The 17,377-nt window shown below is 46.2% G+C and overlaps 1 protein-coding gene across 10 annotated transcripts in view; it reads left to right on the top strand.

The window, feature by feature from the left end:
* The window catches only part of PHACTR3 (phosphatase and actin regulator 3), a 419,279-nt gene that overhangs the window by 310,011 nt on the left and 91,891 nt on the right, over positions 1–17,377 (top strand). The window contains exon 9 of one of the 10 annotated variants that reach the window (XM_063959372.1): positions 2,925–3,272. The exons of the other annotated variants lie outside the window; for them this stretch is intronic. Within the exon in view, the coding sequence (XP_063815442.1) occupies positions 2,925–2,943 (19 nt within the window). The 3' untranslated portion in view covers positions 2,944–3,272. Of the gene's footprint in view, positions 1–2,924; positions 3,273–17,377 lie in introns of those variants that run through there. 10 annotated transcript variants of the gene reach the window in all.

The raw sequence follows: 17,377 nt of genomic DNA, 5'->3' as shown, positions 1-17,377 counted from the left end.
TTTCAAGGACAAGATTGATAAGATCTGAAATGAAATGGTATGCTCTTCCACAGCCAGTGACCTGCTCAATTCTTTTCCTGAACCCTCTAACACCTTCTCTTCATTTAATCCGACAAATTAAGATGAAGTATCTGTACTCTTCTCATCTGCCTACTCTACTACCTCTCCCCTTAACTCTATACCCTCACAAATTAGTAAAGCTCTGTCTGCTGTGCTAATCCCAACCTTAACTAAAATCTGTAATCTCTCTCTGTCTACTGGTATCTCTCCTTCTCTGTACAAGCATGCAGCGATTACTCCCATTCTGATAAAAAAAATGATTCTGACCCTAACTCTCTCTCAAACTACCGTCCCATCTCTCTGCTCTCATGCTCCTCCAAGCTACTTGAGAGACTTGCCTACACTTGCCTCACACACTTTCTTAACTCACACAGCTTACTGGACCCACTTCAGTCAGGATTTCGTGTCCAAGAGACAGCACTAACTAATGAAGTGAATGATTAGGTCACTGCTAAATCTAAAGGCCATTACTCACTACTTATTCTCCTTGATCTCTCTGCTGCTTTTGACACTGTTGACCACTCTGTTCTCATACAAACACTACAATCCCTAGGTTTTCAGGACACAGCCCTTTCTTGGTTCTCATCCTACTTATCTAATCGCTGCTTCAGTGTTCGTTTCTCTGATTCCACCTCCTCTTCGCTACCTCTCTCAGTTGGAGTACCGCAAGGCTCAGTCTTAGGTCCTCTGCTTTTCTCTATCTATACCACATCTCTTGGCAAACTAATCAACTGTATCAGATTTCAGTACCATCTGTATGCAGATGATACTCAAATCTACCTATCCTCCCCAGATTTGTCACCATCTGTTTTGGGGCGTGCCACTGAATGCCTTTCTGCCATTTCATCTTGGATGACATCTCGCCACCTCAAACTTAATATTTCCAAAACAGGATTAATTATATTTCCACCAGTCAATAGTAGGTACCAACCTGATATCGCTATCACTGTTGATAACTCGGCAATCATCCCTACTTCACAAGCTCGCTGCCTAGGTGTCATTCTTGACTTTGAACTATCCCTTGTTCTTCACATTCAATCTGTCTCAAGATCATGTTACATACATCTAAGAAACATATCCAAAATACGACCATATCTTACACAAGACACAGCAAAAACTCTAATCCATGCTCTCATTATCTCCTACATTGATTATAATAATAGTCTGCTGACTGGTCTTCCCAAACATAGGCTCTCACCACTACAATCCATTTTGAATGCATCTGCGAGGTTAATCTTCCTCGCTAGACGTTCATCGTCTGCAGATCCCCTCTGTCAGTCCCTCCATTGGTTAACGGTATTCTAATATATTAAATATAAAATACTTTTACTTACATACAAGGCTATTAACCAAACTGCACCAACATATATCTCTTCACTCATCCCAAAATATCTCCCTACCCGACCTCTCCGCTCTGCACAAGATCTGCGTCTCTCATCCACACGTATTACTTTTTCACACTCAAAATTCCAGGACTTTATCCGGGCTTCACCCACTCTCCGGAATGCCCTCCCACGCACAATAAGACTCACCTCTAGTCTCCAAACCTTTAAATGTTCCCTGAAAACTCACCTCTTCAGACAAGCCTATCAAATTCCAGACCCACCCACATAACCTTCAGTGCCTCCCTATCTAATTACATCCTCTCTGTACAGTACACATAACCTCACATATCTTGTCTTTCTTTACTCTTACACCCTCCTGACCCTTGGCCAACATTGCTGGGTGATCATATCATACAACCCATTAAAAACCCAGCAATCTGGGGGACCATTATCATCTATCCTTGTGTATCAATGCCTATTTTCATATAGATTGTAAGCTTGCGAGCAGGGCTTTCCTACCTCTATGTCTGTCTGTTTTTAAGCAGTTGTGATCTATTACTGTTGTTCTAATTGTAAAGTGCAACGGAATATGCTGTGCTATATAAGAAACGTAATAAATAAATAAATAAGTGACAGCACAAGCTAGCTAGCCAGAGACTCTTTGTAAATTGTACCAAAAAATAATTTCTTGTTGCCGCAATATGTAGCTATAAGAAGTAATAGTTATCGGGGCAAGATAGTGAGGCTCATAAATTGGCCTCTATACAGTATCTCACCTCTCTTTATTATACAGCAGGTGAATTACGTACTGTACATTAATTGGTTAAAACAGATCAAGCAGAGCTGTAAATAGAAATAGTACCTAACACACTTGACATGAGACCCGGTAATTACACCCACCTGTGAGCGATCTCCCAAGCAGCAGCCCACTACACCTGCAGTACCACACCCCAAATTGCTTACACAGTGGTTTACCCATACCATTGCAGAAACGTGTCCACTCCATGTACCTACAGTAATTGTGTTCCTGGCCTTGTACCCAAATGACACGAGTGTTGGCTTCCATAAAGAATGTGGCTTTCGTCCATTGGGTGTACTAGATTTCCCTTTTCAAACTTTTCTCCTTTGAGCAGTTTATATTGTCTGGGAATAAAGAGAATCATCTACAATCGTGAATATTTTTATTTTAAGATGTCTTTATTACATGGTAACAAGAAACAGAAGAAAGTTTTCTGTTTAGCAAAGTACAATAATTGCACACGTATACATTCAGTGATAAGGATACCCCCATGTTTAATAGCTAGCATTTCATTTCAGCTTATTACAATAGTAGTTGAACTATGGGGATCTGCACAATGGAACTGGATAAGAATGCATTAGAAATCACGATGTATGTTTATTTTGTTACATGTACTTACCAGGACACAATATTGCCATGCTGTGATATTACTTCCTACTCAGCCTGTAATAGGTCACTAATATCCCCCCATAAATTGCATAGACAGTATGGAAACATAAGGACATCCATTCTCTCTTCAGCAGCCCACTCTCTACGTGAAATAAAAACAAAACCTTTCTGATGGAATCTGGCAGCTGCAGTGCTGTTACTACGCTGAGCATCTCGTGTAACAGATCTCACACCAACGCTTCTTCCTTGTGATCTCCCAGTTCCCTCACCATGGGGTGAGCCGCACATACATGAGACTGCTTCCTCACATGGCTCTACAGGGACTCAAAAACTACCCTAGTTATCATACTATTCTATCAAAAGGACATTCAGAAGACAGACACCTGTACAAAGGTTACATACCGTGAAATCTCTTTTCTTCTGCTAATATTATGACCCATACTTTATATAGCATATATGTCAATTACAATGTATCTTTATATGGATAGTGACTATGGGGGAGAAGTACTAAGCCTTGGGGAGTGATAAAGTGGAGAGAGATAATGTTCCCGCCAATCCGCTCCTATCTGCCATGTTACAGGCTGTGTTTCAAAAATAACAGTTAGGAGCTGATTGACTGGTCATTTCTCTCCTTTTTATCACTGTCCAAGGCTTAGTACATGTACCTCACACACTATACATAATTAAATGTAAATGATAACCTGTCCCATCTCTGTGATGAATTGGGAAAGTTTCCTCTGCAGCGATGGAAATGGGACAGACCAGGAGAGTGGAACCCTGCAGCACCCGAACAGGGTATGTATAGAGGGATGGGGGTACGGCTGGGTTGTCCCAGGTTCACATTTCTAGTATATAATATTTAAGAAACATTCTATTTAACATTTAGATCTATCTCCTAAGCTATATATGTGTTTTCTTTTTTTTGAATGCAGCTAATTAAAATGTGGAGAACATCTGGAAAGTGGTACAAATGTAGAGTGGAGAGAAAGATGTATCAGTCTCCCTGTGGCATTTAATGTGTATTGAAGGGGGACAGATAGATGAAGGAAATGTCATATAGGTGATTGCAGCAGACAAGGCTGTAAATGATGATAGCATTTTGGGTAATAATACTTAAAAAGTGGATGCAATAGGACTAGGATAGAGACTGAAATAAGGGGAATACAGCTGCAGAGAATACAGTTACCATACCTCCCAACTGTCCTGATTTTCGCGGAACAGTCCGCAGTGTCCCGCAGTGGGGGGTGGGATGGGGGCAGTCGGGAGGCTCCTGTCATCGCTGCCCTGCTTAGCACATGCGCACAGCGTCTGTTCACTGGAAACATGAGGAGAGGGGGCATGCCAGCAGATCACAGAGCGCTGGGCATGCCCCCTCAGTGACGTGGCTCGCGATCGCGGGTCCTCCCACAAAGCTATGCCCCTTTTTCATAGGCCATGCCCCTTTTTGGGAGCACGAGCGGCTTCACCGCGCGTGTGGCCCTCTTTAGAAAATAGGAAAGTTGGGAGGTATGCAGTTACTGTAAGTGTGATACCAAGGCAGCAGGTTGAGGAAATTACTAACAGCGAGGGAGATTTGAGTGGAGCTGGAGACTCTTGAAGAAGGAAATAGAAACATAGAATTTGACGGCAGATAAGAGCCACTTTGCCCATCTAGTCTGCCCATGTGCATGCACACACTTACACACTAGGGTATTTTTTTTTTATGGGAGCTAATTCACCTACCAGTTTATTTTTGGATTGTGGAAGGAAACTGGAGTACCTAGAAGAAACCTACGCAAGCACAGGGAGAATATACAACCTCCGCACAGTTAGAGCCATGGTGGGGGTTGAACCCATGGCCTCAGTGCTGTCAGGCAGTAATGCTAACCATTACACCATCTGTACATGTTGAGCTTTCCATTGAATTTGGACATGCATGTAGAGAGAAATAGTTGGTAACACAAAATAGTACAGAGGGGAAGCGGTAAGGTGAGGTTGATTCCAAATATAAAGTGTGTGTTGTGCGTGTGACGTCATGGCTCACTGAGGGACACACTGGCATATACTGCCTCGTCGGCACTTTACACTTGCACTGTATTATTACATAGCAATAGCTGTAGAGATTGACACATATACACACACCTCTCACTCCGAGCGAGATTGCAAAGGCACCCTGCACATGTGCAGTCTGCAAATAATCACTCACTTGCGTGATATGATTTACTGGTGGTCGGGATGCCAGCGGTCAGAAGACCGTCCGTACCATCCCAAAGGAGATAATCCCAAATGGGGCTAGGTAAGTATACCTACCCTCCCTCAAATCCCCCCCGAAGCTAAACTCTCCAATCTAGCAGCCAACCCCCCCCCCCCTGCCAACACAGCCTAACCCTAGCTCTCCCCAGTGGTGCCTAAACCTAACCCTTCCTCCCCCGCAGCCTATCCCTAACCCTCCCCGGGGGTGCTTAAACCTAATCCCCTCTCCCCGCAGCCTAAACCTAACCATCCCTTCCCCACAGCAGTATGGCCACGTGTCAGGATTGCAGCACCGGGATTCCGACTGCCGGCATCCTGACCGCATCCAGGGACATTGCCCACAGTGTGCAATCATGAATATATTGTCAGCACAAGAAAATAGAAACTTTAGAGCTACAAGCACTCTGCAATGGAGATTGGGGGCAAAAGATAGCAACAGCAGCAGCAAGAACAACCACATCTGAATCATGACCTACTGTACGTGTGTTTTTAGATTTTGATTATTCTCTCTTGGGTTATTTTTCTTTGGTACTGTCTGTACATTCAATTATTGTAGTGTCTATTTATTTGAGTTCTAACCTACCTCCGCAATGTCTGTCAATGGGTTGACGTTTAGATCATCACAGACTATAAGGTCCATGTACTAAGTCTTGGAAAGAGATAAAGTGGACAAAAATAAAGTACCAGCCAACCAGCTCCAAACTGTCATTTTTCAAACACAGCCTGTTACATGGCAGTTAGGAGCTGATTGGCTGGTACTTTGGCATAGACATTCCTATAATGGGTGCAGTGTGGGTGGCCCACACCGCACACACTGCACCCATATATTATACTTACCCTTCCGGAGTCCCGCGACAGCAGCCTTGCATTGAAGACAGAAATCACTTGGAAAATGGCTGCAGGAGTCATTTCCAAGTGATTTGTGCATGCGCACTGGAGAGGTCCCCAGGAACAAGGCGCGGGTGCCATGTTCCCAGGACCTGCGCATGCATTATACCAGAATCTAATGCTGGCAGAGCGGAGGGGGCCCACAATGGAGGCTGCACGCGGGTCCCCTCCTCTCTTAAAATGCCCCTGTACTTGGGGGTCTATTTACCTTGGAGAGAGATAAAATGAACGGAGGTAAAGTAACATCCAATACAGATCCTGTCATGTTACAGGCTGTCTTTGAAAAATTGCAGAAGCTGATTGGTTGGTAGTTTATTTACTCCACTTTTCACTCTGCAAGTCTTAGAACATCTGCCCCTTTATCTCTGTCCACCTTTTCTCTCTCCAAGGCTTAGTACATAGACATGGACAGACATGTAGCATGGTGGCAGGCTGCCCAAAGTAAGTGAATACCACAGCACCCCCTCCCTCAAAACTGAACTGTGCCAGAGGGTGGTGGTCAGCATTAGCAGTGTCGCCCTGGGGCATGGAGAGCCCATAAGGGCCCACAAAATAGGGTTATGTGCCTAATAGGCCCTACACACTGGCCGATAGAACTAAACGATATGAACGTTCTTGTTCATTCATGAACGAGAACTCGTTCATATCGTTCAGTGTAGAGACAGCAACGATGAACGATGAGCGGCCCCACGCTCGTTCATTGTTGGTGCCCTGCCGCTTGTGTATGTAGGCCAATATGGACGATCTCGTCCATATTTGCATGCACCGCTATGGAGCCGGGTGACGGGGGGAGTGAAGAAACTTCACTCCCTCCGTCACCTCCCTCCCGCCACCGGATCTCCCGTCTGCCGTATCAGCCGTCAGGCAGCTCGGCGGCTGATCGCTGAGTCTGTAGGGCCCTTTAGTATGTGATGACTTTGATTAACCTGTAGAGGTGCAGTGTGCAAAGTTAAAACATCACAACAGAATCCAGCGTCCTAAAACTTTAGAACTACCCCTTCCATCATAGGAAATAGTGCAAGTGCTCTTTTTCAATACAGCTTGTTTTTGCCTCACTTATGACCTAAGTTAGTCATCATAGTTATAGAACAATGACACATACTTGCCTACTTTTGAAAAAGCATTTTAGGGAGATTGTGAAAACAACACCTATGAGCGTGGTGTTAAAGTAGTCGTACACTACCTGAGAGGCATGTCAGAAAAATGACTTACGTCCAAATGTAAATGAGCCCCTAAACAGTTTGTTTATATAATATATATAACCAATGCAGGCAAATGCAGGTTAGCTACAGGGATGCACACTGTGGGTGGTGGCTGGAGGTTAGCTACAGGGATGCACACTGTGGGGGGTGGCTGGAGGTTGGCTACAGGGATGCACACTGTGGGGGGTGGCTGGAGGTTGGCTACAGGGATGCACACTGTGGGGGGTGGCTGGAGGTTGGCTACAGGGATGCACACTGTGGGGGGTGGCTGGAGGTAGGCTACAGGGATGCACACTGTGGGGGGTGGCTGGAGGTAGGCTACAGGGATGCACACTGTGGGGGGTGGCTGGAGGTTGGCTACAGGGATGCACACTGTGGGGGGTGGCTGGAGGTAGGCTACAGGGATGCACACTGTGGGGGGTGGCTGGAGGTAGGCTACAGGGATGCACACTGTGGGGGGTGGCTGGAGGTTGGCTACAGGGATGCACACTGTGGGGGGTGGCTGGAGGTAGGCTACAGGGATGCACACTGTGGGGGGTGGCTGGATGTTGGCTACAGGGATGCACGCAGTGGGGGGTGGCTGGATGCTCTGGAAAGGCTACTTGTATATAACAAGAAACACTCTTTCCCCTCCCATCAGCTGCTGCAATAATAATAATTAATTATTATTATTTTATGTATCTAGCACTCTTTCTCCAATAGGACAAGGTGCTTATGCGTACACAATCACAGCTAACGCCACTTTTCTTTCTCTGCAAACCAATGCAGATACCTAGGTTCATCTAGGAGCTAAATCAGTGGCATTATCTATAATGGGTGCAAGGTGTGCTGTGCAGATGGGCCACAGGCACACCCTGCACCCATTTCTTGATTACTTACCCTCCAAATTTCCATATCGGCAGCGCTGCACAATTCACAGAGAAAATGGTGTGGCGGGCATTTCTCCACCACAGTAGCAAAATCACTGGAAAATGGCTGTTGCGTGATATTTCCGGAGTCCTGCGCATGTGTGCTAGTTTCTGGCACAGCACTATTTTCTCCTAGTAACCCTAGTGCTCAGAAACTACTGTGCTGCCGGCTAGAGAGGAGGGTACCCAGGGGGACACTGCACACCGGCCCCCTCCTCTCTTAATATGCCCCTGGGTGTGATGCAGTGGTGCAAGTAGAAAAACTGTCTTATAGGTACTGTGTGCGCGCGCAAAAAAAATTGGTGTGGCCAAATGCCACATGGGGCATGGCCAATGAAAATGGGGGCGTGATACACATATGGGGGGGCCAGATACACATATGACCCCAATAGTGCCAGATATACGTTGCCCCACAGTGCCAGATATACGTTGCTCCACAGTGCCAGATATACGTTGCCCCACAGTGCCAGATATACGTTGCCCCACAGTGCCAGATATACGTTGCCCCACAGTGCCAGATATACATTGCCCCACAGTGCCAGATATACATTGCCCCACAGTGCCGGATATACATTGCCCCACTGTGCCGGATACACATTGCCTCACAGTGCCAGATAAACATTGCCCCCACAGTGCCAGATATACATTGCCCCACAGTGCCGGCTATACATTGCCCCACAGTGCCGGATACACATTGCCCCACAGTGCCAGATACACATTGCCCCACAGTGCCAGATACACATTGCCCCACAGTGCCAGATACACATTGCCCCACAGTGCCAGATATACATTGCCCCACAGTGCCGGCTATACATTGCCCCACAGTGCCAGATACACAAATGCCCCCACAGTGCCGGATACACATTGCCCCACAGTGCCGGATACACATTGCCCCACAGTGCCAGATACACAAATGCCCCCACAGTGCCAGATACACAAATGCCCCCACAGTGCCAGATACACAAATGCCCCACAGTGCCAGATATACATTGGTCCACAGTGCCGGATATACAATGCCCCACAGTGCCAGATATACATTGCCCCACAGTGCCGGATATACATTGCCCAACAGTGTCGTGTATATACATTTCCCCACAGTGCCGGATATACAGTGCCCCACAGTGCCAAATATACAATGCCCAACAGTGTTGGATATACATTGGCCCACAGTGCCGGATATACAATGCCCCACAGTGCCGGATATACATTGCGCAACTGTGTTGTGTATATACAGTGCCAGATATACAGTGCCCCACAGTGCCGGATATACAATGCCCCACTGTGCCAGATATACATTGCCTAACAGTGTCGGATATACAATGCCCAACAGTATCGGATATACATTGCCCCACAGTGCCAGATACACATTGCCACATACACACATATACAGTTATATATTAGGAAGGATAGTTATTTTGGTGTTGAAGTTGCTGTTCTTGAAATCACCATGTCCACTGGTGATTACATACACTGCCCTACGCCGCTGACACAAATAGTATGTACTACACTACAGTATACTATACCTCAGGAGCCTGCTCCGTTATCCTAATGCCCCCTGAGTGACCCCTGCAAGTTGGCACTACCGCTGCGCTGCTCAAGGACAAGGAGAGAGAGAGACGCGGCCACAACCCACCCAGGCAGCCCCCAGGGTACTGTGTGCGCCCACCGCGGAAGCGTGATTACGTCAAGATCATGCTCCCAGCAGGCTGGGAAGGGGAGGCACCGAGGCAGAGACTTGGCGCACAGTGGCAGCGCTAACGGCGGCTTTGGAGAGGACACTGAGCGGCGGCCCGGCGGCGGTGGGTACGGCGTACCCATGGCTAAATTCTTAATGGTATGCCGTACCCACCAACTTGCACCACTGGTGTGATGGCACCAGAAATAATTTTGTGCTGCATCTTGGCCATCTTACCATTCACAAAGAAGGCCCCTTGTGTTTTTCAGTTATTAATAGGAGATATCAGACATAAGTCAAATTTAATATGGTTATAATGATTTTATGGCAATATAATATTAGAATTTAGCTCTTAAAGCCCATTAAAAAAAAAGATATAACCATCTAGCATCTGATGTTATCAAAGGTCCCTTTACTTGTTGTTTTATAGGTTGCTTTAAATTTGATAAAAATGTCCCAAACTAAAATTGAGAATGTGCTGTTTATTTCATTTACAACATCCATTTTCTGTACCTGTTTATCATATTGCTTTCCACTCCATTATGTTGTGTTTTGTGTTTTTGGAAAACATACCTCTGGCTTGTTTGATGTTTTGGCTATGTTTAGTTATACACTTCCACGCTTTAGGACTACCTTACCATATTTCATTACATCTTGTCCTTCTGCGTAGTCTTTATAGCTCAATTCCAGTTGTTCCCAAATGTATCTTTCTGCCTGATAAATTAAACATAATATTATCCCTTGTTCATCATTGTGCTTTATGCTGTTTTGTGTAAAAGCTGTTTTTCAAGAGTCAATAAACACTAGACAAAAGTACTTTATTATTATTTCCCTTGTCACTGTGTAGTACTTACGGAGAAGCTCTAATCAAAGCTTTGGACACGTACATTTATAGCAGTAGGGAGCACTCAAATGTTACATATTCACTGTTGAAGGAAGAGCGCATATTGATAACAAAGTGAACATAACAGTTTGCATATATCTGTGTACTGTACACTACTCATCATTAGTCCATAGTTTGCTAGGTGGATTCAAATACTGAAACATTAGTTATAAGTTCCCTAATAGCTACACTGTGGCAGTGCATGCTGGGACTTGTCGTTTCACGACAGCCGGAGAGCCACAAGTTGGCCAGGTCTGATTTAGTTAGTGCGCCTGTTATGCATTTCCCACAGTATTTTCAAAATCCAGTCTTCACACTCCACTGACTGTTCATGTTTTCAGGATATCTTTATGTACATGTGAATTTCAGTCTGCTTGGCTGGCTCAGTAATCATCCTGCCTTTTTCACAGACAGAAATCCTTAAGTCATGAGTTGTTGGTGCGTGAGGAACGGATTTGAGAGAGAGTGGACTAGCTGTAATTATATTCTAACACTATGATAAATTTACAGCACATATTAATTACTAACCATTGAAAAACACTTAATGGAAGGTTAACATCCACCTCCAACACCACCATCAGTATCCGCATATTCTACTGCTTATCATAGACACATATTTCCTGTGGGTCCATATCTTCCAATAAGCCTAGTTCTATGGCGCTATTGGGGGAATTCAGAAATAGATGCAGTATACACAGAACACAGCAGCGATGCAAAAATGTGCTAATGCTGCAGGGAGTGACTTGTGCTCCTGCCAGCTATTGTGATTTGCTGCTACCACCTAAGTCACAGCCATCGGATCACTTGTGTGAACATCGACCATCGGAGTAACATTCATGCAGGGCCCAGAAATTGGAGGACATAAACACTGGCCTCCGCACGCCTACAAAACGGGAACGGCACAGCCCTGTAGAACGGTCACCGTCAATGCCTGCATTGTCTCCCAAATGGTTATACTGGAGCTTGTCAATCGTACCTCTGAATAGGACGCTATGACAATGTAATATAATAAACAGGTGAAAGTCCAGTTTCCTTCTACCACTTACCTTCTGTCTCACAGCTGCCCCTCAGTTTGTTTATTGATTTAAAAAAATATATTGTTTTAAAACCTAAGATTTTAAATTTTTAATTGATCGGCTGCTAATCATAGTTTGCTGTAACTTACTGTATATATTCACTAAAGGAAATAAAACATCAATGCAGTAACTTGTCCTAGCCCTAAGATTAACAGCAATGTCTATATATTTTCCCCATGAGAGCAGCTCAGTGTGACTGCCTGGTGTCACTTTCTATTTGGGGCTGATTTGGGGGTGCTCATTAATAGTAGACTTCGTATCAGTACACAATGTCAAAGTGCAGTAACGAAGGCAAATAAGAGTGTAATCCTGCCACTATATAAATCATTGGTGAGGCCACACCTTGAATACTGTGTACAGTTCTGGGCAACACACGATAAAAAAGATATTTTGGAACTCGAAAGGGTTCAGAGGCGAGCTACTAAATTGATTAAGGGATTGGAGGCACTGGATTATCAGGAAAGGATTACTAGGCTAGGTATGTTTACATTAGAAAAGAGGCGTCAAAGAGGAGACATTATTAATATTTATAAATATATAAAGGGACAATACATGGAGCTACAGTATCAGGGCCGGCTCCGGGGCTTGTGGCGCCCCGGGCGGCTTTAGGGGGCGTGGCTTTGTACAGGGGGCGTGGTCATTTACGCCCCCTGTACAGCTGAATTGATGTGCGGTGCGCGATGATGTCATCGCGCACCGCACAGCAAAGGTCCTCTCCACGAAGGGAAACTAGACGCGTAGCGTCTAGTTCCCTTCGTGGAGAGGACCTTTGCTGTGCGGTGCGCGATGACGTCATCGCGCACCGCACAGTAAAGGACCTCTCCAGGAAGGGAAACTAGACGCGTACGCGTCTAGTTTCCCTTCCCAGCGGTAGCGGCCGGGGGCAGCGGGCAGCAGGGGGCACACACCAGTAGCGGATCTTGCGCTGGTGCGGCGCCCTCCGGAGGGCGCCCTGCGCCCTCCGGAAGGCGGCGCCCCGGGCAAAAGTACTGCTTGCCCGTGGCAAGATCCGCTACTGTACAGTATCAGCACCAAAGCATCTTATTCGCACTGCTAGAACAACCAGAAGTGACAAAACTATGCAATAGCATACACTGTCCATGGCACTGACTTGCGGTACTTCTACATCTGTGTGTACATCTGTATGCAAGTCTCAAATCCATCTGAAAAGGATTCTGATACGAGCACCTGTTGCTTCATCTGCGACTTAGTACTTGTGTATAGCAATGCCTGGGTAAGAAACGTAGCAGCCTAGTGTCTCTGGTACATTGTGAGTGGCTTTGTCTGTGGCTTTGGTTGAAGGATGCGCTGGTCACTTGGGTATCTCTGTGTTTGTAGGTAGGGATGCTGCCTGTGGGGGTTGAGGAGATCCACCTCCCCTCAGAAAGATAGTATGCAATGAATTGGTACCTCTGGCACTTACCCTAGTATAGAGACTGTTACCGTGTACTTACTCCCGACTTGTTCAGTGGTGAAGTGCTCGGTGAATAAATACAACTTTTGTATAAAATAAATAAATGCATAAACATGGTGTAAATTTAGTAATTACATATGTCTGTGGCTTTGTTGCCACTAATAAGCAAAATTTGAAAAAGATTTGCTGTGCTACCAGTGTTGGAGCGTCTCAGTTGGTGGGTACGGCGGGTGTCTGGCGCCATATGTTGCCAAAGTGCTAAGTATCGGAGGGCACATCTGTATATTTTATTGGGATGTAGTTATGTGACCGACGGTCACATATCCTCCTCCTGCATCCTGAACAATTAAAATACTGATAGTCGGCATGCCAAGCCAACTAGAAGGGACTATTCCAACTTGTGGGTGTCCACGACATCCATAGAGTGGGAACAGAACCAAACCTGACGCGCGGGATGCTGACCACCGGGATCCCGGCTGCAACCCATTTTATTCATGGTTAGAATGTTGGCATTTATCACGTCTACACAAGCTTAGCGATATTGTCATAATGGTCATATGTTTGAGCATATCAACACCAATGAATTGTTGACATGCTAACAATGTTCGCAGTTGGTGGTGCAGCAATGCAGCTGTTTCAGCGGTTGCAGTGGAAGTACCCTAAGGCTAACCCTAACCTGCAGGTTGTGGCTAATGCACTGGTGGTTGCAGTTGTTGCATATTGCGGATTATGTTGCAAAACTGTATACATATGGCCAAGGGAGCTGCTTCTGTACATGCTATCTGCTATCGGACGCCGAAAGGGATTTGGTGCCAGGCCGCTAGCTGATTACAGCTGGCACACCAGCAGGCATCCATGCGAGTCAATCTGAGCTCACGGACCGGCAGCCAATCATAGTGACGCAGCGGCACGTTTGATTCCCCCCTTGCTCCCTTCCACAAACGGTCCCAGACTAAAATCTTGCACGCTGAACTTTTCCTTCCTCGCTTACAGGTCCCTGTAAAGTGATAAAAGCCACACTACCGTGCAGGGCCTAGACTAGTGTACATCACTACACTAACTACAACAACAGAGCCCTCCAACTAACTCTGTGTGTGTGGTGCAACACGCTCTAACAACTAGAACGAGCTCCGCCCCGCACTTAACCAATATTCACTGATACAGTACAAGATTAGACAGTGCTGTCCCTTTAAATCCCTACCTACAGCTGGCCAGCCCTTCCTTGTCCCTGGATGCTATTGTAGCTATGAGGGTGGAGCTGTACCGCTCCTCCACACAGGGGAAAAACGACTTTAGATTACAGGGGAGCGGGAGCCGTACAGCCTACCCACCTCCCCATACGGTAGTTTACCAGGGGCTCAGGCCCTGTGGGCCCGCCTACATGTACACGCTGGAGTGGCCTGGGCCTGGTGCCCAGTACCACCCTTATTCACCAGAGGGCACACTATTTGCTGGGCCTAGTGCCCCCTAATTAACCACAGTCCAGACAATTACCCAGTGCCTAGTGCCCGCCTATAATGGGGCCGGTTGGGTGACCTGGGCCTAATGCCCAGAGTCACCTTATATACTTGACAAATGGGGGCTGGAACTAGGGCCTAATGCCTTCTAGTGGTCCTACCCATGGGCCTAATGCCCGCCTAATTTGCGCCACAGGCCTTGGCCTGAATGACCCCACGGGGCTAGTGCCCGATCCCTGATGGTCTAGGGTGGAAGGGGTTGACAGGTGCCCTCACCAAGGACCTACCTGTCCCAGTGGGAGAGGCACCAGGAGGGAGCTTCGTTAGCTCTCACTCTTTCCACCCCTGGTGTCCTCTCCGGGTCCTCAGCCGCACTCTTCTGCCACTGGCCCGTCCTGGCCAACAGCACCGCCGTCGCCTCTCCACGTCCAGCCGCCGCTGGGCATCTTCCTTCTTGTTCTCGACGTCTTCTGGCCTCTTCCGCGGCCTCTGGAGCTCTTCCTGCAGCATCTTCTTTCTTCTCGCGCCGCCTGTCTCTTCTCCGCACTCCCCGGCGGCGTCTGACGTCACTCGCCGGGGGCGGTGCCTATGACGCAGCAAGCACTGATTGGCTCACCGAGGTCGCCCGTGATTGGCCGGGGCTCCATGAGCTGCGTTTGGTTCACAGAGGGCGCCGGTTTTGAAATGCTGCTGGCGGTGCTTTCAATTAGCTGCTGAAACGGCACCAAGTTTGAAGCGCTGCGGCGCTGTCCGTCACCATACTTTGGCAGGCACTGGGGACAAACACACCGCCCCAGTGCCAGCCACCGCCGCACCTTGCAGGAGACGCAGATCCCCTGCACTCCGCCGCTGCAGCCTCGATGTGCCCTGGAATACAAGACACATCTCCACACAGGGTATATGGTGCTGGGTCCCCTGTACCAATGTGCCCCGCACACTCTGCACTATGATAGATACGCCACTAGTATAATGTAACTGTACACGCAGAAATAAGATAAGTGCTGCATTTCATATAACAAATACAAGATGTCATACTGTATAGTTGTTCATTTCTAAAACCTAGGTATATTTACCAGCTCAGAAATTTCCGGGAACAGATCTTTATAATCTGGGACTCTGCCATGAAATAAAATGAATGTTGGGAGGTACTGTATATGTATAGATAATCATGACCAATTATACCTAATATAAAATGTCTTGTTCCCATACTGCATTTAATGGTTATGTTTAACGACACTCTCCTAAATAACTAGTGGATGATGTTAAACAAATTCATTATGTTATCCCAGGTAATTGCAGAAGTAAACAAGTGGGAAGTTCAGGAGCAACGAGGCCTGAGTTTATATTATACAAACTGCAGCATACGTACCTTAGTGACTAGTTGTAATACAGATGTGTCCTATACACCTATCCTTATAGCGCCATATGGCACGTGACACCTGGCAGGATTCCGGTGCTCTGCACATTTTTCTCAAATTTGCCTTTTTCCTCAATTTTGCTTCTTAGCTCTCCTATCGGGGTGATACATAGGTGGACAGGGCTGACGCTGTATTTTTGGTGGTAGTCCAGCTGCAGTTTTATGTAAATGCCCCTTCAAAGTCATTCCCTGGTGTACATCCATGCAAATGAACTGAGGCGCCCACTGTCTGCATCCATACATGCTGCATAATTCCTAATGCATCACCACTGTTGGTCGCACCTTCGAAACTTGTCTCAGCCCTATGGCAGGTGCAGACTTACCGTCTGCATATTGCCTTCAAATGGAGGGATTAACATTTCAGTGACAAACGCACAACACTCCCATAACTCGTCCATAAGACTGACCATCTCCATACATTTATTTAGCAACCTCCCGAGGAACACCCAGCACAATGCCCGGGAACACCCAGCACTTTTCTAAGACCTCTCTGATAACATGTGTCTCTGGCCTTTGTGCATACGGTCTGTGTAACGCATGCAGCATACAAGGTTTTAGAGGTTTTCGCGAACACATAGTTGCAAAACATCACTCAACACAATCCACATTTACATTGGGTGCAACTCAGAATCAGCCTCATAGTGAATTAGGTACTTGGGATTAGTGTTTTGACAGGCCTATATCACAAAGTCCCTGGCATGCTTACTAGGGCTGTTTGGCACATCTGTATGTGCCCAGGCATAACACCAGTTAGGGCCATTAATGCAGAGAATATGGATGGTCTTACTAAATTCATTTTAGGACGATCAGGAGCAATAGCATTTTTAGATTTACCGTAAATGGACCCAGGATTAAAAAGCGGTAAAAATCTCATAGTAACATACAGATGGGTCCATGTTTATCTTGACCTTTAATAGGATTAATTGAGACTGGGCAGTCGGACTTAATCCCCTGCTGTAATGACTTAATCCCCCCTGCTGTATTGTTCTCTGTATTGTATTGCAGCTGAGAACAATAGATGAGGGGTTTATGCTAATAAATCATGTTGTGCCTAGGCGGAGAAAGCTAGTCATCTGTATCATACCATCGCCTACTATACATAGACGGGCTCCAATAAGGAGCCCCTGGATGGTTACTAAATTTTTGCCTCACTTTCAAAGACCACCCTGCATTCACAGAGGGCACTTGTACATATAAAGTGAGTGTTCAACAAACCCTTAAGTGGACGCACGATTGATGTCTTATCAATACAAGTTTATGGATCCTAATATAAGCAAAACCCCTTTCTTCTACTATCGATCTACTTGACTCTCCCTAACATTATCTATCTGTTTTTTCAGCAAATACAGGCATTAAACTACCCACACAAACTATAGAATTGTACACCAAGATCTGTTCTGTTTTTGTATTGTATGTCTGGTTCGCAATTTTC

The sequence above is a fragment of the Pseudophryne corroboree genome, chromosome 3, assembly GCF_028390025.1.
Source record: "Pseudophryne corroboree isolate aPseCor3 chromosome 3, aPseCor3.hap2, whole genome shotgun sequence".
NCBI lineage: Eukaryota > Metazoa > Chordata > Amphibia > Anura > Myobatrachidae > Pseudophryne > Pseudophryne corroboree.
This window is presented reverse-complemented; position numbering and strand designations above follow the sequence as displayed.